Genomic DNA, 19985 nt, shown 5'->3' with positions numbered 1-19985 from the left:
GTTACCTTCCAGGCAACAAACAAATGACGAATTACTATTAGGTCCCCCGATCATCTACATGCCCCCTCCATACGCTCCCTCCCAACCTATAGTGCAGCACCCACAACCCCCAAACGCAAGTGAAAGCAGTACCAGGGCCTCGGTCCTCACGGCCTCCGCGCCAGCCGAGCCTCTTGTGCTGAACACAACGTTAGCAATAACGTCAGATGACCCTGAAATGAGAACGAAAGATTCCGCCAGAGTAAATCGACTAACAAAGGATGAACGAGCCGGACTCGATAAGATAGTAAGGACACTAGTAGAGCGAAAGGAAAGTGAGAAGTATATAACAGACATGTATAACTCGTATGCCGACAACCACAGACGACACTTCGTCGTACGACTTTGTTATCACGCCCTGAATACATATGAGGATAGGTACCACGATAAGGGTCCAGAAGGCTTAGCGACCCTATATAGGAAGGTAGGCATTGGGGAAGGAGGAGAGGGCGATGTGACGGACCTCTTCACTCGTACACTCGAGGTCTCCCGGCATCTTAACGAACACAGACAGACAACCAAAGCAGAGACCCCCATAGCGACTGAACCCCAGGCAGGAAGGTCTGATACCATGATGCCCATCAAAGAAGCCGCCCCCTACTGGGTCCCCCCACGAGGACAGGGAACACATGACGACATCAACCACCAAGATGCGAAAGGAAGGGTTGTATATAACTGGGTCTACCAGCCATGGGACCGACAAGACATTTTGACCTTTAGAAAAACCCTACCCGACTTAAGAAAGAACCCAACTGCCTTCTACACCGAACTAGGTACAGCCTTAGGTTCAACAATAATGACCTTAGCAGATATCGACTTGTTCTTCGGGTTATGTCTGCCGGCTGATGTGTGGAAGCAAATCCCGAAAGTCGACCACGCTGAGCCGTTCGGATATACCTGGGTACAACTCGATACCATAGATAAACAGCGAGAACCGGGACAAAAACCCCCAAAAGCCATATTGGAGCTCCCAGACAAGATCGTACAGAAATTGAAGACTCTAATCCCAGAAAGAAAGGTAGACTGGTCGATAGTGACGGCTTGTCGCCAGAAACCCCAGGAGGATGTGTCTGAATACTTCTCTCGATTCGAGACAGTGTTTTCCGATTATAGTGGCCAGGACATGACCACTGCAACCGGACACCACCTCTTTGTCCAGAATTACGTGAAGGGTCTGTCACAAGAAGTCTCCCAGAAGCTACAGACCAGCGAAAGTAGTTGGGCAGCCTCAAAACCCGCAGCTATCCTTCAGATGGCCCAATACTACGAACACCAAAAGAATGAGAGCGATAGGGCGTCCGAAAGAAAGAAAAAGGAACTGAAGGAAAGAGTAATGATAGCTCAGTTACAAGGGGTGACCATAGGAAGTGTGCCCCCTAAAGGAAATTACCAACAGACCGCTCCTAGACAGCTACCCCCTAGAGACCATACACCTGCACCCTACGCTGGACGAAGAGACTTAGACGGGAACCAATGTGCGTTCTGTAGAGGGTTCGGACACTGGAAATCTCAGTGCCCGGTCCTTCTGGAAATGAACAGAAATAGAGACACCAGAGACATAGCACATGACCCCAGAAGTAGAGGACAGGGACGAGGGTACACGAACGACACCGCCAACGATATGCCAGGCAGACCAAACACCTTTGATCGCCCCCGACAGAACCAATGCCAGCAGTCCGACTACGAAAACACCCATGACTTTGCATAGGACCGCCAGGGGCAAGGGAGGGATCCAGTTGAACTCCGTGTTGACCAGCAAGGTCCTTACGTCACTGCTAAGGTCTTGGGCACAAAGTCTCCATTTTTGGTAGATACTGGGGCGACACGTAGTGCGTTATCTAAACGACTGATTCCTAGGGCACCCTTGTCTGGCTCACACGTAACCTCAATAGGCTTCGATGGAACGCCCTCCACTAACCCCTTGTCAGCACCAATCTCCTTTGACTTAGAAGATAACACCACTGACACGACATTCCTGCTCTCCTCCAACACCCCCGATGCTATCATGGGACTTGATTTACTAAAACATTTCCGAGCTACCATCAGATGTTCCCCAGACGGAGTTCGAGTCATCCTGCACGATAACCCAGATCTGTTCAGGCCTTGTCTCACACGACGTATGTTCTCTATAACCGATGCTGACCTGTCCCTACTCGACAAGTTACCCTCACATCTATGGGCTAAAACCGACTCAGATGTAGGACGCATGGTGATCGACCCTGAACACATAACCGACCGACCGGACGCAGTGCTCCCAAAGCTTCCACAGTATCGGATATCGCCCGAAGGCGAGAAGGCATTGGTGGAAATCATCCAGTCCCTAGTCGATGCAGGAGTGGTAGAAGAAGTAGTCAGTAATGTTTGCAACAGCCCTATCCTACCTATTGTAAAGAAGCAAGGCGAGGGAGGCGAGAAAGCATACCGCTTCATTGTTGACTTGCGAGAGGTTAACAAAGTAGTCATACCCCAGTACCCCGTGGTCTCGGACATCACCACCATCCTCACCCTGATTCCGTCCACTGCCACCACCTTTACCGTTATTGATCTCAAGAACGCATTCTTTTCCATCCCCATCCACCCAGACAGCCGCTACCTGTTCGGCTTCACCCTAAAAGCCCGTTCATACAGATTCTGTAGGGCACCCCAAGGCTACACTGAGAGCCCCAGCATCTATAGCCAAGCCCTCAAGAGACAACTATATGCAGTCCAACTACCAGATGGAGTGGTGTTAATACAGTACGTCAATGACATTCTTCTGGCGGCCGACACCACTCCACTTGCAATTACAGCCACCATTCACCTCCTCCACTTCCTTGCGGAGAACGGTCACAAGGTCTCCAGGAAGAAGTTACAATTCTGCCAACCTCAAGTGACATACCTAGGCCACCTCCTATCCAAAGACGGGAGGAAACTTACACCTGACCGAATTCAGACCATCTTAGAAACCCCTGTCCCCAAAACTCAGAAGCAAGTGCGGTTCCTGGTTGGTCTCACCTCCTTCTGTCGACAGTGGTTGCCAAACTTCAGCCTCATTGTAAAACCTCTAGTTTCCCTGCTGGCTAAAGACGTCCCCTTCCCCCTCCCCTGGACACCCGAATGCCAGTCCTCCTTCAAAGAATTGCGAGATGCCCTTTGTTCAGCACCAGTCCTAGGAACCCCAGACTACACTAAACCTTTCTCCCTCTTCACCCATGAAAGGGAGGGATGCGCGTTGTCTGTTCTAACCCAGTCCATAGGTCCTAAACAATGCCCTTGTGCCTACTTCTCTGCCACTCTTGACCCTGTAGCCAGAGCTTTGCCCGCCTGCCTTCGAGCAGTAGCCGCCGCTGCTGTCTCTATCCGGCAAAGTGAGGGGATCGTGCTCTCGAACCCCCTCACTGTGTTAGTACCCCATGCGGTTGACACCCTCCTGAACCAGACCAAGACTCAGCACCTGACTAGCGCACGACTGACTGGTTATGAACTGACTCTGCTTGCACCCCACATCACATTGAAACGATGCACCACTCTGAATCCAGCTACTCTACTACCTCTCCCTGACACTGACCCCAATGCGTCCCCTATACATGACTGCGTGACCCTCACCGATGAACAGACCAAGAGTAGGGTTGACCTCCGAGATACTGCCTTCCCGGACCCTGACGGAGAACTGTGGGTAGATGGCTCATGCATCAAGCTCCCCGATGGCACCACCTCAGCCGCCTATGCAGTTACCACGGCCCGAACAGTTGTTGAGACAGCCCGCATCACACAGCGACCCGCACAGGCGGCTGAACTGATTGCTCTCACCCGAGCATGCATCCTAGCAGCAGGGACAACCACAAACATTTACACTGACAGCCAGTATGCCTTCGGGGTAGTTCACCACTTTGGGCTCCTATGGAAAGAGAGAGGATTCCTGACTTCACATGGCACACCCATCTTACATGGAGATCTAGTCTCCGCTTTGACCGAGGCAGTCCTCCTCCCCACACGGCTAGCTGTGATGAAATGCCAGGCACACAAAAAGGTGACAGACATTATAGGACAGGGAAATGCTCTGGCTGACATTACTGCCCGAACCACAGCCGAAAATAGGTCCACGACCCGCATGTATGTGACCAGGTCACAAACTGAGAAGTGGAAGGATGCTAGAGAAACGATTAGGGACATCCAATTAGCCAGCTCACCACACGAATTGACTGAATGGGCATGGGTGGGATTGAAGGATGATGACGGATGCTGGCGAACTAAAGACTCGAACAAATGGTTGCTACCTGACTCATACCTGATCCCCATGCTGACCATGGCACACTCCCCCGCACACATAGGGTCTGCCCCCATGATCGAACTCATCTCCAAAGTTTGGCACAATGACAAGATCCCAGACTCAGCCAAACGTCTGGTCCAACAATGCCTGGTATGCCTCCAACACAACCCTGGGAAAGGAACTGCTGTACCCCGGGGAGGGTTTGGGGTCCCTAATCACCCCTTTGAAGTCCTACAAATGGACTACATCCAATTAGAAAGGTGCCAAGGTTTGAAGTACGTACTTGTCGTTGTGTGTGCCTTCAGCAAGTGGGTGGAAGCCTACCCAACCCGCGACAACACTGCTATGACTACCGCAAAAGTATTGCTGAAAGAATTCTTCCCCCGTTACGGCCTTTGTCGAATTCTGTGGAGCGACAACGGCCCCCACTTCGTAGCCGAAGTTATCCAACTCATCCTAAAGGGGTTGGGTGTAAAACAAAAGTTCCATGCGGTCTTCCACCCCCAATCTGCAGGCTTGGTTGAGCGACACAATGCCATATTGAAGCTCAAAATAGCCAAAATAGTTGCCACCACAGGACTGAAGTGGCCAGACGCCCTCCCGCTAGCATTGCTATCAATGCGTTCCACTCCTACCAAACACCACTTAACCCCCTACGAGGTCGTCTTCGGGCGGCCCATGAACCTTTGGACCGCACCGAAACCGACATCCATCCACGACGTCCCGGACGTCCTCATGTCTGACTATTTGTACAACCTAACTAAAACGTTGTCTGTTATCCATCGGCAGGTGCTGCAAGCCATTCCCGATGCTTCCAGGGGCCCTGGGCACGACATCCAACCCGGTGACTTTGTCTTAGTGCGTAACTTCCAGCGCACCAAGAGTCTGGAGCCCCGCTGGACAGGCCCCCTACAAGTCCTAATCACCACCCGAACAGCTCTTCGAGTGGAGGGGAAGCGTAATTGGCTGCACGCACACCATTGTAAGAAGATATCACCGACCCTGACGACAACCGACAACATCACCGCCCAAGAGGAACCCCTGGACAAAGACCGACCATCCCTGAGCTGCTACCCGGATACAGAGACACTTGAATTAATGAAATATCCCGATCCCACTGTGCCATCCAAGGAAGGGTATAACCTGCGACGAAAGGAGGAAACCTCGGCTAAGCAGACCACGAACTAAGTCGACATCTCAAAACTGTAGCCTAATCACCCCAAAGGCCTCCAGAAGAGAAATTAAACAAAGTCTGTGGTTCTGCCCGCTACCGAGTCCCTTGAAGATGATGGAAGCACCCGACATGAAGATGATGGAAGCAACCGGACGTCCGAAGATCCACTACAAAAACCCAAAGACTGACAAAATGCACAGCTCAAAGACTATTGCACTTTTTATTACCCTTCTCTTTTGCCTTCTCCTCATGGTCACCTTCTGGATCATGGAGGAGAGCGCACCCGCTCATAAGACATTGCTGACCACCGTTCAACCTATCACCATGAAAGAACACCATCTGATCTCACTTTCACCCCAACTCCGAGAAAGGCGTAAGGAGTTCTGGAATAACTCTTTTGTGCAGTTGCTCCACCAACACAATCTTGCCGCCAATGCCACTAATTGCTGGATCTGTGGATTGCTACCACATGCCACTGGACACTCTATCCCTTTCATCCCTTCACCTTTTTCTGTCCATGGTTCCTGCCTCGCCTGGCTAATCCTCCTGCAAGAAAGCTACAAGGACAATGCCACTTCCGGCAAAACTGTGTCACACTTTTACCATGGGTTCTGGCTGAACAAAACTGGAAAAACTTCTGCCCCCTTCTGTCCTCTGAGATCAAACACTTCCTTTCACATGGACATCCCTGCCAAAGAACGAGTTGAAATGCAGGTGTTCAACAACCCAGCCAGACCCACCTTCTCTTACCTCCGGAAACGAACGGCCGCCACCCTAACAGTGGCCCTATCCGTCATCAACATCACTGGACTTGTGTGCCTCGAAGGCCTGGGGGCGCAGCTGGTGGGCCACAGCTCCTGCCTTATCACCCGAACATTGGACTCAGTTGATCCACCCTCCTTTGTTACCTCCCCAAATATGTACTTCGTCTGTGGTACTAAGGCCTACACCTGGCTTCCGAAAGGTTGGGGAGGCACCTGCTACATCGCTTTTGTCCTTCCTCCGACATATGTGGCTCCAGCAAACCATCACCGACAGAAACGCGCCGAAGACATTGTGCAAGCCGACTCCACCGGAGCACAGTTCATGGACGCAGTAAAAGGACTTGTTCCACTTTGGGGCCCAATGGCAAACAGCCGTGCCATCCGCCACTTAACCCAGGCAGTCGAAACAACAATGAACATTACAGCCGGCATCCTCACCAACAACACCCCTGAGCTTCAGGCCGTCCGCCTGGTAGCTCTTCAGAACCGCCTCGTTCTAGACGTAGTTCTGGCCGATCGTGGAGGAGCATGCCGCATCATTGGGTCCAGCTGTTGTACCTACGTACCGGATAACTCACCCTCAGTCTACAAGGCGATTGAACACCTCCACAGACTTTCCGCAGAGGTTCATCAGGAGCAAGAAGGATGGTCGCTTGGGAGTTGGTTTTGGGACACTATTAAAAGTTGGGGGTGGAGGTTGTTTACGTTTATCCTGATACCAATCGTGATACTATGTGGATGCTGCCTGGGTATTCAATGCTTGCCACCTCTGTGTTCGCTTTTTACAAACTGTATCTGTCCTAAGACTCTGGACTTTGAAGCCGAACGTATGAAAGCTTTGTATGAAGTAGAAATGCGTAATATTATGGGGATAGATCCGAACTAAGCAAGCTGGCGAGATATGTTAAAAGGACTGTGGAAATTTAGTTCGTATCTGAACATTATCTGCGCCATCTTGTCTTTCCCCAGCACAACACGCAAAAACACACGGCAGCCATTTTAGGCACCATGGCCTCTCTCCCTGCTCATTGTCGATCGCCAACGCGTCCCCCTAAGCGCTGCGAACATCCCCCAACATGCTGACCACCCCCGCTCTCTCGTACACGGGCCATAAACCCTCTCCTTCTGCGCGACCCTGCCATGGAACCACATCCCACGCCTGACCGACATCCCATACATGGTCATACATCTCTTTGATAACCCCCTTCCTCTTCGCCCGATTGTCCGGGCCGATCCCAGGCCATCACCTAGCCCTGCGGATGCAGTTTATTGCCCCTACTGTAAGGGAAACACCCCACATCAAAGGGATTACAGTAGATCAAGGCTCCCCCACCCCCTGAGACCCGACCAGTCGCACACACACCCGGGAATTGGCGGAATGTCCAGCTGTGTGATAGCCATCTCCTACTGTGGGTGAGGTGGGGACTTCCACTGTAGATATGCGTGGGAACGAGCTTGAAGTGGGGATTCTGAGGATGTTCTTTCATGTATCAAAGCGATCTCAAGAATGTGCCATGTATGATAAACCTGCAATAAAGTCATAAACCTGTGTATAAGAGGCCAGGCCTCAGAGATGCAGTTAGAGCACCTCGTGACGATACCTTGCTGTCTGATCTGATGTGTTCTTCTCCGACGGAATAAAACTTTGTTTCCTGCCTTCCAGTCTCCGGCGCCTGTCTCTTTGTTGGTTAATTATCGGATGGTATAAGAGGCGAATATCGCCGGGCAATACTTAGAAGGTTATCGACTGCGACTGCCTCTACCTTTTAACAACTTGTACTACATTTTACATCAATATACATGGTGCCAGGGGACAATGGCACAGAGCACAACCTATGCTGTAGACACTGAGAGTGTCCACATTTTGTGATGACACACATGACACCTAGGAAAATATGCCCCAGGGGACAGTAGTGGCCACACAACTCCATGGTCCTGAATAGGAATGACTGCAACACACGCCACCATCCCTGCACTATGCGTATCGCACACTCATGCACATCATGTCACAGGCCACAACATAGGACATGCGTGCTGTAAGGCATGACACTAGAGACTAACTCCCATGTCTGGACTCAGCATCAGTGCCAACTGACATGGAACCCACAAGTACTGAACTGGACAGGGCACAGGCAAGGTCCCAAAACCTGTTACACACCACCCCCACACATGATGCTACAGGCATTGTTCACGTGGAGAAATTGCCAGCCTACATAACCTTGTGAAGGAGTGACTACACACAGACCAGGGAACACATTGCAAGGAGGGGAAGGGAGGCAGGAGAGCACCGCTATACTGTGGGTAACAGGATCTGCACAGCACCTTTAAACCCTGGCAGTGTATCCATGCAACTGTGCACTTACAAATGCTGGTGACACACAACAAACACACATGTACCTACCCCCTTCCTGCTGCTGCTTCTCCTGTAAGCGCCTCTCCAAGTCTGGAAATACCACCGCCAGCACACGCTTGTGGATGTGGGTTAGACGGCGGCGCCCGCGGTTCTTATGGGTCTCAGGTGAGTCCCCCAGCAGGACCCGTGCGATCCTCCGCGTCCAGCACCGGATATCCTGCCAGCGTTTCCTCACCTGGGCCAGGCGCTGCTTGCGACTGTCCGTCCTCCTCACAGCACTGTCGGCATTCATCCAGATCTGCTTCTTGGCAGAGGCGCCTACCTGTGAGGATGAACAAGTGACACTACATCAATACACCTGGCACATGTCACAGAGACACATATTAGAACAAATTTGCTGTTTACAACAAGGCATAGTATGCATCCAACGCATTGCACCTTTGTCATAGGGACATGATCCTCTGGGGAAGGGCAAAAGCAGTACGTGCCATTGAAAGTACACAGGTGGAATGAGGGCAACGACACAATCAATGATCCAGGCTCACACTGTGCATCACAAGCTACACCAGGATAATGTGCAGCACCTCTACGCAGTCATATGCCACAGGCCACTGACGCTACCTCAGCAGAGTACACAGACACACACAGGCACAGGACATTCACCTGCCATTGCCAAATGCAGCGACAAACATCACTCTGCACATGTGCCACTAGACGGGGGGGGCTCACAGGTGTGGGGCTGGCTCTGCACGTCAGACACACAGCACTGCTCCCTGCTCACATCGGATGGGCAGGGTATATCCATCCCTCATGCAGCCCGGGTGCCACACTCCACATATGCACCCACCCACATGACAGGGGACTTACACACACACCAATGTCCAGGGTACGAACACATCATGTGGACACTCTCAGCACAGGTACACAGAACTAACACACATCTGTGGGTACAGTCACCTGTCACACTGGGCTGACCACATAATCAAATGAGGACTGTAGAGGCTACATTCCCAGGAGGACAAGACAGGCAGAATGTGGCATGTACCATGCAGTGATTGTCACAGTAAACACAATGCAAGTGAGGACGGCAGACATGCACCACAGCATGCTCTGGCTGGGAGACATCAGGCATTCCCCCCCCTGGGACCCCCCCTGCAGTACATAGCATGTGTGTCACACCTGGACACAATGCCAGAAGTCACAGTCACAAACAAGGGACACAGTCTGTGCTAGTAGACGCTGCACTCACCTGATACCCTGGTCGCCCATACAGCAGGGGGTACTGTGGGAGGATCACATCCAGCAATGCCAGGTTCTCCTCCAGGGTGAAAGGCTGTGCCCTCTCCACAGACCTTGACATGGTTCCAGGGAATCAGGAGCAGCAGCTGGGTCGTAGAATCCAAAGATGTGCAGGAAAGTGCTCCCTTATGGGACCTGGCTGCCTTATATCTGCCTTGCTGGCCTGTTTCATGCACAGGAGTACAGAGTGATTGGTCACTCACATTTGCATCCTATGTTTCCTCCAATCCCTTCAAACCTAGCACAGTCAGTGGGTTCTTATTGTGTTTATTTCTTGAGCATGATGTCAACTCCAGAACCACATTGCAACAAAGTAGATTCATTCAAACTGACTTCTGCTGTGCACCTGCTGAAAAAAATTCAAACTTTAAACTTGGTCTCCATGACAACCAGCATGCATGTAGGCCTTTATACTTGTCCCTCATGTGTCCCCTATGTAATTTGGAGTTTCACACACAGGTACGGTGCGTACCGGGGCCCTAGGGCACCCCAAATGCATAGCAACGGCCCGTACAGGCGTGTGTACGGTCCTTATCACTATGGGTGTGCTCGCGTATGCGTACCCATAGTGATAGTGAGCGTACAGGCGTGTGTACGGTCCGTATCACTATGGGTGTGCTCGCGTATGCGTACCCATAGTGATAGTGAGCGTACAGGCGTGTGTACGGTCCGTATCACTATGGGTGTGCTCGTGTATGCGTACCCATAGTGATAGTGAGCGTACAGGCGTGTGTACGGTCCGTATCACTATGGGTGTGCTCGCGTATGCGTACCCATAGTGATAGTGAGCGTACAGGCGTGTGTACGGTCCGTATCACTATGGGTGTGCTCGCGTATGCGTACCCATAGTGATAGTGAGCGTACAGGCGTGTGTACGGTCCGTATCACTATGGGTGTGCTTGCGTATGCGTACCCATAGTGATACGGACCGTACACACGCCTGTACGCTCACTATCACTATGGGTACGCATACGCGAGCACACCCATAGTGATACGGACCGTACACACGCCTGTACGCTCACTATCACTATGGGTACGCATACGCGAGCACACCCATAGTGATAGGGAACGTACACAGGCCCTCTGAGCGAATGTACGGTGCCTTTCACACATCACAGTGGTGACAGGCAGCACACAGGAAGGAATAGAGCTGACATACTTGTCCATGGATGGACATCAAGGCATTGTCTGGGCATTACTACATGTGTGGGGCACAGGTGTGAAAGTCTGTGATGTGGCACATTACTCCTGAGTCGAGAAGGCAACAGATGTATGATGAGATGTGTACAGATGTTATGTGTGACGGTGCAATGTGTGCCAGGCATGCCCTTAACTCCTTTGACATGTGTGCATGTCGTACTGCACACTTGAGATGAGCGTCACTGGCATGGCACAGTGAACAACACACGCAAGTGTCCCCTGATGCCCGCTACTGGGGTTACCACACCAGACATGTGACTACCCACGGTGCACGATGTGTCTATGTCATGTATGTGTGGTGTGTTCCCATTAGCTTGATGTTGGTGCTCCCTCAAAAGCATCAGCTGTTGCAGCAACCAACATGTGTCTGTGTGTAGATGGACATGGCACACTGTTACGCACACCAGGCCACATGTGGTATCGGATGTGAGGTGCGTATGTATGCATGGGACACGGAGTAGCGTAACAAGGACATGTATGCATCCTCTCAATGTATGTGTGGTGAGTCATTACATGTACACCTTATTGGCAAGGTGTGTTGGCTGTCCTAGTGTAATGTCATGTGACCTGTGGCTCTAGTGTTCCGCTACCTGCCTCTGAAATCGACATCCTACTTCTGCTGATGTGTTGATGTATGTCACTCCTGTGTTGCGTCTGGCTGTTCACTTACACTGGGACACAGCTAATCCCATGCCATGGCATGTGGAGGTTCACAATCTCCGTGTGTAGCTGGGTCTTGGTAGGAGTGTCACCTGGCAGCCATACGTGTCCAGGGCATGTGGCACATACCTGACTCCGTATGTAGCATATGTGTATTGACAGATTAACATGTGCTCAGTACAAATCAATTGTTGTTGTAGTGCACTCACTCTTCCTTGTCACTTCCAAATTACTGCAGAGCGCCGCCTCTTCCCCGACCAATTCCGGACTTGGCTGACATGCGGGAGAATGACTGTATACGCTGCTACCGCTTCCCCCAACCGTTGATTGAGGAGTTGACGGCAAGGCTGGCACCACACCTGCAACCGCTGCACAGGTATCCTACGGCACTGACACCCAAGCTGAAGGTAATGGCAGCCCTACATTTTCTTGCCACGGGTACCTTTCAATATACCATAGGTCATGTTGGTGGCAAGTCCCAGAGCATGTTCAGCCGGGTGCTGCATGATTTCTTAGAGGCCATGTTGCTTCACCTGGATGAGTTCATCCATTTCCCAACTCCTGAACTGTTGACTGGGGTCAAGCATGGATTCTATGCCCTGGGAGGGATGCCCCATGTCATTGGGTCCATAGATGGGACACATGTGGCTTTGGTACCACCACAGGCACAGGAGGTAGCGTACAGGAATCGCAAACACTACCACTCCATCAATGCCCTTGTGGTGTGTCTGTCCAACATGGTGATTTCACATGTCTGTGCTCGTTTTCCAGGATCAGCACATGATGCCTACATCATGAGGCGTAGCAGGGTGCCTGAAATGATGACGCAGCTGCGCAACGAACGAGCATGTGTTGTTGGTGGCTACACTCTGTCTGTCCTGTATTTTGCGTAGACTTACAGCACGACCGCTTCTCCTGTCCTACTCATGTCCATGTGGTTTCCATGTAGGGGACGCTGGCTATCCCAACATGCCATGGCTGATCACACCTCTCCGCAACCCCATCACGCCGGCCCAGCTCTGCTACAACACCGCCCATGGCCGGACAAGGCGAGTGATAGAGAGGACATTTGGCCTCCTGAAGAGCCGGTTCAGATGCCTCCACCAGACCGGCGGCGCCCTCCCATATGCCCCGGCGAAGGTCTGCAAAATCTTCATGGTCTGCTGCATGCTGCACAACATGGCAGTTGAGAAAGCTGTGCCACTCATCCTGGATCAAGATGATCAGGACCATCCACCCGTGGAGGACGAAGGGCTTGGCAATGGGGCTAGTGATGTGGAGGATGTGGTTCCGCAAGAGGACATCCGGAGTCGGCTCATACGCGACTTCTTTGCTTAGTGGGGAGTACCAGTGTCTGTGTGTGCACGCATTGGTCCCCGTGTGGCATGTGTTGCAATGTGTGTGTCCATCTGCATGTATGCCACGTGAGTCAGAGGTGTGTGTGTGGATGTGTCACTCGAGTGATGGTGCCAGTGATGAGTGTATTTCCCCAGTCATAATTGTGACCTAGCATGTTGTCATCCTTACATGTGTCGAGTACATGCACATGCAAGTAGCTGTGCTTTTTGTGGCTGACTTCTTGTGTGTCTCTCATCCCCAGGTACTTGCGCATGCCGTCTGCTGGTTGCATTGTTGTGGCACTGCTATTCCTCATGGACACGTCATCGTGTGCTGACTCAGCGTTACACGCACGGACAAGTTTGGAAGTCTCCTTAGGGTAAGGGATGCATCAGGGGTGTATTGGGTGTGGCTGTTGTTTCCGATGTGTGCACACTGCCCCTGTCGATGTTTGGTTCCTCTGCAGACATGTCGCATCACCATGGTACACATGACATGTAGCTGGGTACACCTGAATAGATGGTCAGACTTGTTGACAGTCATCTGTGATGGGATAGTGGATTGTGATGATGGCATCAATGTGTGTAACACTGCCCTCGGACACATATGTTTTGCATTGGCTTGACATGGTGTGGGACTTCCACATCAGAGGATCAATGGTGTATGGCAGCCTCTCCGTGAGCAGCAGGGGGTGTTTAGCTGTTACCCGACACTTGTGTGCCAGTTCCATGGCTATCACGCATTTGTGCAGCAGAAGGGGGTTCCAGTGTTGGACCCACATGTTACTCCACATGACCTGTTTATGTGTACTCCGAGTTGCCTCTGCATTCCCGAATACATGAATAATAAAGGTGTCCCTATGCCTCCAAGGTGCCTATTCTCAGTCAATGCTGGTGTGTTGCCACGGTGCATACAGCATGTCTGCCATGGTTTTCCGTGATAGTGGCTATGTGTCTATGTGTCGAGTAGCAAGATGCAAGCTGTTTGTGTGGGATTAGACTGTGTATTGTGCATGATGTCCATGACTGTGTGGGTATTGTGACATGTGCCATCCCCATGCATCCAACGTTGGCCAGGCCACCATTCTCTGCATCCACCTGACTCAAGCTTGCAGGACATGGTTCTGCCACCTGTCCACACGTACCTGGGTGCCCCCCAGGACACTCCACATGATCCCTGACCTCTGCGCATGGCTGTCGCTGTACTCAGTATGTCTGTCGGCACGGTTGTGCGGCCACCCCCTCAGCTGGTTGGGCCCATCACGGGTGTGTATGGATCTCCATGTCTGTCTTGCCTAATACATTGTGACCCATGTGTGTCCTGTGCCAGACTCAGGCCCCAGGGTGTGGATGGTTGGAGTCATATGAGAACTCAGGCATGGTTAGACTTAACAAGACACATGTAAGGTAATAATGCAAAATGTAGGCATCATCTCTTTATCGTGTAACTTTTATTTTTGTTGGGGTACGTGGGGGGGTATGACATGAGGGGCTTTCCGGGTGTGTGGAATCCAAAGTTCACTAGGGGAGTTGGTGTCCTTGCCATTGGAAATCCTCAGAGTCCACGCCACAGTCTTTGTCAACATTGGTCAGACAGTGACCAGCAAGTCCATGTGGCAGAGAATGTCTTTTGCTGATGTGCTGTTGTTGGTCCAGTGGGCCAGGTGCCAGGCCAGGTGTCCTGGGAGATGGTGCTGTTGCGCCGACCCTCACGGTCTTTTCCGTGGACGACCCGCCCTCATGCGGGAACCCTCAGAAGCAGGCCGTGACGATATTTGGGATGCTCCGTCGGATGTCTCCTCCTCCTCCTGATCCCTCCCTGTGGGTGGTGATGTTCTACGCCTGGCGGCACAGGGAGGGTTGCCCATGTTGTCGGCTATCCGACGGAGTGTACTGTGAATTCCCGTGAACACCGTCATGAGCTCAGCCTGTCTGTCCTCCATCCGCCCTTGGTGTCACAGTAGACAGGCATGTTGCTCCGCATGTTGCTGGGCCTGCTGGGTCTTGATCTCCTCGAGGATGGACACAACCTGGGCCATGCCCATGGTGTCCTGCCGGTATGTGTCCAGGATGTTTCTGACATGGGCATATACCGGTTCCGCAGCCAACTGGTCAGGCTCACGCCTCCGCCGTCCTCCACTCCCACCACCCCTGCCCACTTGCACCTGGCCTGCCCTTGTGGGCACATCGGGTTTCCGGGACCCCTGAGGGGTGGCATTAGCGTTGTCGCCTGCCTCCTCCTCGGTGCCCGGTACACCGTGTCCCTCCTGGTGAGCCTGGCTGCATTGTGGTGGTGGGGCAGGGATCCTGGGTGTCTCCTGGGATGTGGCAGGAGTGGGGGTGGTGGTTGGCCCAGTTGTACCTGACGCAGGTGCTGCAGGTGGTTGGACACCAGAGGGGCCAGGTTGGTCGGGGTCGTCCACAGAGTGGTGAGAGTCGTCGCTGCCGGTGGGATCGGCATCCCGCAGAGCCGGGTCCTGTGAGTCTTCCCCCCCAGTGTTGGGGGGTGATCCACGACGTTGACCTGTGTGTGAGTGAGACAATGTTATTTATGTTCCATGCAACATCCATGTTTCATTAGTTTCAAAGTTGGCACATTTCCTCTGGGAATTTGGATATGTCTTGCATTCCACTCACAGTGCACTTGTGCATGGGTATGTCCCTTGGCCACAGCTTTTGAGACTTTACCTATGTGTGGCACAGTCTTACTTGCTGCGTCAATTGTGACTGCAGTCAGCAGTGGAGTGAGCAGGTGTGGTGAGCCATGCATTGGTGCCTTCCGTGTTGCACTGTACGTGGGCACATGGAGTTGTTCCACACACTTATATAATGCAGGTAGCTGGCGTTGTGCTCGTGCACAGGTTGAGACATGGCCCAGTGTTTTGCCATGGAGAAGAGAGGGGGATTGAGGCACTGGCCACCCTTGTCTACATGCACGCAGTCCACCTGCTGACGAGCAGACATTCCCACACCCCACAAGGCTGAATTGGTCTCCCTGTGTGTCCCTTTCTCACTCCCTCTCTGTCCCCCTCTCCCTCCCTCCCTGTGTCAGCCTCCTCCCTCTGTCCGTCTCCCTGTGTCTCCCTCCCTCTCTCTCCCCCTCTCCCTCCCTCTGTGTGTCACCCTCTGTCACCTCAGCCCAGCTTCCTAGGCACACACTTTTAGCAGATCTTTGAATGGCCCTTGGCTTGTTGATGTGAGTTTGTTTCTGATATCCAGGCAGCCATTGGGTGTAGTGTCTGTGTCTGCGCTGCTGCTGTGGTGGTGTGTGCTGCCACTCTTTCACAGTGTTGGCTGTTCATTAGCTGCTGTCATGTGCAAAAACGTGCCTTCACCCCCATGTCTTAATGCAAGGTGTCCGCCATTTGCAGGCAAGTCATTCCTGTGTGGGGACACACTGTCTGGCTGTGACCTAGGCCATATGGGCAGAGGGCATTGTTGTCTGCTTCTGAGTTGCACTATGTGATTTTTGGGGCCCGCACTCCCGCCATCCGGCTTACCGTGTCTTGTGTTGGTGTTTTCTGTGGCCTGTGACTTGGAATTGTCCAGCTGGGTGCATGGGGCATGGTGGCGCTAGTGGCATGTGCGTGTTCATGGAGTGTGGTTGAGTCATGCGATAGCTTGGGGTGGTTGCGTGCATGATTGTGAGTTTGGTTGTGGATGACGTTCCCTCCATGTGAGGTGAGTTGTTTGTGTACTCACCCGGGTCTCTGAGTCCTTCTAATCCGTCCACTGCCACCACCGGCAGTATGGCCATCACCCTCTCCTCCCAGGGATGGTATTGTACGGGTCTGCGGGGCAGCCCTCCTCCAGTGATGTTGGCCTGGTTGTGGTCGGTCATTTTGGCTCGGACCCTCCTCCGCAGATCGTACCACCTGGCTTGGCATTCATGCCTGGTCCTTCTGGTGGACGCAACAGCATTCACAGCATCGACAATCCTCTGCCACATGGCTGTTTTATTGGAAATGCTGGTCTGTCTGACCAATGCTCCAAAGAGGTGTGGCTCGACTGAGGATTTTGTCGACAAGGACCTCCAACTCTTGGCTAGTGAACTTTGGATTCTTGTTAGTGGGCATGGTGAGGGGTGTGGGTGTGGATGGTTGTGGGGGGTGTGGGTGTGGGTGGTTGTGGGTGTGTGGGTGTGGTTGTGCAGGTGTGTGTGAATGTGATGAGGGGGTGTTTGTGAAGGTGTGTGTGTGAAGGTGTGTAAGGTGTAGTAAAGGTTCAAGTATGGTGCTGTAGGTTGTCTGTGGGGTCTGGCAGCAGTGAGTCTGTTGCAAAGGCTCATGGCTTGTGTGTGGGCCCTTTTTATTGGTCCATTGGTGGGTGTGGCTGTGTTTGAACTTTGGGTGGGTCAGTGAATGTGTTGTATTTGTGCTTGTTGGACATGTTTTGTGGCTTTGTGCCATTCGAATAGTGTATTCTTGTGTTGTTGTGCTTTGTCCTGGTTGTGTACGTGCGTTTTTAGCGTGTGTACGGTGTGTACTTCGGCAATTTTGTTGTACAGTGCTGTCCTTGTGTCTGGCTTGGTACGACTCGTACATGCGCGATGTTGGGTGAAGGTGCTGGTGTTGGGGCCTGGGGTGCGCTCCGTACTTAAGAATGTTGGGGTAGGGGTACGCTCCATACATACGCGGGTGAGGGTACGGGTCGTACATACATGGTTGAGGTGGGGGTACGGGTCGTACATACACGGTTGGGGTGGGGGTACGCTCCATACATACGCGGGTGAGGGTACGGGCCGTACATACACTGTTGGGGTGGGGTACGCTCCATACATACGCGGGTGAGGGTACGGGTCGTACATACACGGTTGGGGTGGGGGTACGGGTCGTACATACACGGTTGGGGTGGGGGTACGCTCCATACATACGCGGGTGAGGGTATGGGTCGTACATACACGGTTGGGGTGGGGGTACGGGTCGTACATACACGGTTGGGGTGGGGTACGCTCCATACATACGCGGGTGAGGGTACGGGCCGTACATACACTGTTGGGGTGGGGGTACGCTCCATACATACGCGGGTGAGGGTACGGGTCATACATACACAGTTGGGGTGGGGGTACGGGTCATACATACACGGTTGGGGTGGGGGTACGCTCCATACATACGTGGGTGAAGGTACGGGCCGTACATACACTGTTGGGGTGGGGGTACGCTCCATACGTACGCGGGTGAGGGTACGGGTCGTACATACACTGTTGGGGTGGGGGTACGCTCCATACATACGCGGGTGAGGGTACGGGTTGTACATACACGGTTGGGGTGGGGGTACGGGTCGTACATACATGGTTGGGGTGGGGGTACGCTCCATACATACGCGGGTGAGGGTACGGGTCGTACATACACGGTTGGGGTGGGGGTACGGGTCGTACATACACGGTTGGGGTGGGGGTACGCTCCATACATACGCGGGTGAGGGTACGGGCCGTACATACACTGTTGGGGTGGGGGTACGCTCCATACATACGCGGGTGAGGGTACGGGTCATACATACACAGTTGGGGTGGGGGTACGGGTCGTACATACACGGTTGGGGTGGGGGTACGCTCCATACATACGCGGGTGAAGGTACGGGCCGTACATACACTGTTGGGGTGGGGTTAGCTCCATACGTACGCGGGTGAGGGTACGGGTCGTACATACACTGTTGGGGTGGGGGTACGCTCCATACATACGCGGGTGAGGGTACGGGCTGTACATAAACTGTTGGGGTGGGGGTACGCTCCATACATACGCGGGTGGGGGTACGGGTCGTACATACACGGTTGGGGTGGGGGTACGGGTCGTACATACACGGTTAGGGTGGGGGTACGCTCCATACATACGTGGGTGAGGGTACGGGTCGTACATACACGGTTGGGGTGGGGGTACGGGTCGTACATACACGGTTGGGGTGGGGGTACGCTCCATACATACGCGGGTGAGGGTACAGGCCGTACATACACTGTTGGGGTGGGGGTACGCTCCATACGTACACGGGTGAGGGTACGGGTCGTACATACACGGTTGGGGTGGGGGTACGCTCCATACATACGCGGGTGGGGGTACGGGCCGTACGTACGAGGGTGTACATACACGGGTGGGGGTACGTCTCGTACATACACGGGTGTACATACACGGGTGTACATACACGGGTGGGGGTGCGTCTCGTACATACATGGGTGTACATACACGGGTGGGGATTCGACTCGTACATAGGAGGGCTGGGGGGAGTGTTGGGCACGTATGCGGGTACATGTCTCCATGGTTGCTATGGGAGTTCGGTGCGGACGGTGTTTTTTCCATCCGGTTGTAACATCGGACGCACGGGATGGATCGTACTAGCGCGGTCGGACTTCACTTTTCACATTTGTACGGTAAATCGTCCGAGGATGTGTCGGACACATTTTCCGACCCGAGGACGTGTGGGGAATAATTCCCAATGCGATTCGTATGGTCTTTTTCCCATGCGAATCGTAGTTGGCAGTTTGTACGGCACTTGTATGATTCGTACGGTAAAAAGACCGGATACGAGTCGTACGGGGAATTTTTTTACAGGATCGTAGTCGGCACCCTTGTGTGGCTTTGAATTGCCTAATAGCTATGGAGAAAGACAAGGCAGCGCAAATCACTGTGTTGCTTACTCTGCACTAGAGTGGCGTTCTGTGGGAGTTGCCGTGGGTGTTCTCATGCAACACACATGGATTTTGACACTTCCCCAGATTTACAAGACCATGTAAACTTGGAGAGGCCCAAAACCTTACGCCTTCCTAGGGGAGTCGCAATGAGAAGAAATAGCAAAAGACAGAAAGACCAATCACCAACTCTTGCAATCAGACTCTTGGAACCGTGGTCAAGAGATTACTAGAGGAGCGCATCTTTCTCAAAGGGCTGTAGAAAGAAATCCTCGAAGACAGATAGTCTGG

General features: G+C 52.8%; 2 protein-coding genes across 2 annotated transcripts in view; one reads left to right on the top strand and one right to left on the bottom strand.

Moving 5' to 3' along the window:
* The window catches only part of LOC146809649 (uncharacterized), a 763091-nt gene that overhangs the window by 43838 nt on the left and 699268 nt on the right, over window positions 1–19985 (bottom strand). The gene's annotated exons all lie outside the window — the stretch shown is intronic.
* On the top strand, window positions 5574–7112 carry LOC146809653 (endogenous retrovirus group PABLB member 1 Env polyprotein-like). The gene has a single exon (XM_085614364.1). The coding sequence runs from the start codon at window positions 5574–5576 to the stop codon at window positions 7110–7112; it is 1539 nt and encodes a 512-aa protein (XP_085470490.1).

This window comes from Triturus cristatus, chromosome 7, assembly GCF_964204655.1.
Source record: "Triturus cristatus chromosome 7, aTriCri1.1, whole genome shotgun sequence".
Taxonomy (NCBI): Eukaryota; Metazoa; Chordata; class Amphibia; order Caudata; family Salamandridae; genus Triturus; species Triturus cristatus.
The sequence above is the reverse complement of the archived record's forward strand: the minus strand, read 5'-3'. Positions and strand labels throughout refer to the sequence as shown.

Excerpts from the sequence above, each read along its gene's own strand:
- LOC146809653 (XM_085614364.1), top strand. The coding sequence starts at position 5,574 with ATGATGGAAGCACCCGACATGAAGATGATGGAAGCAACCGGACGTCCG.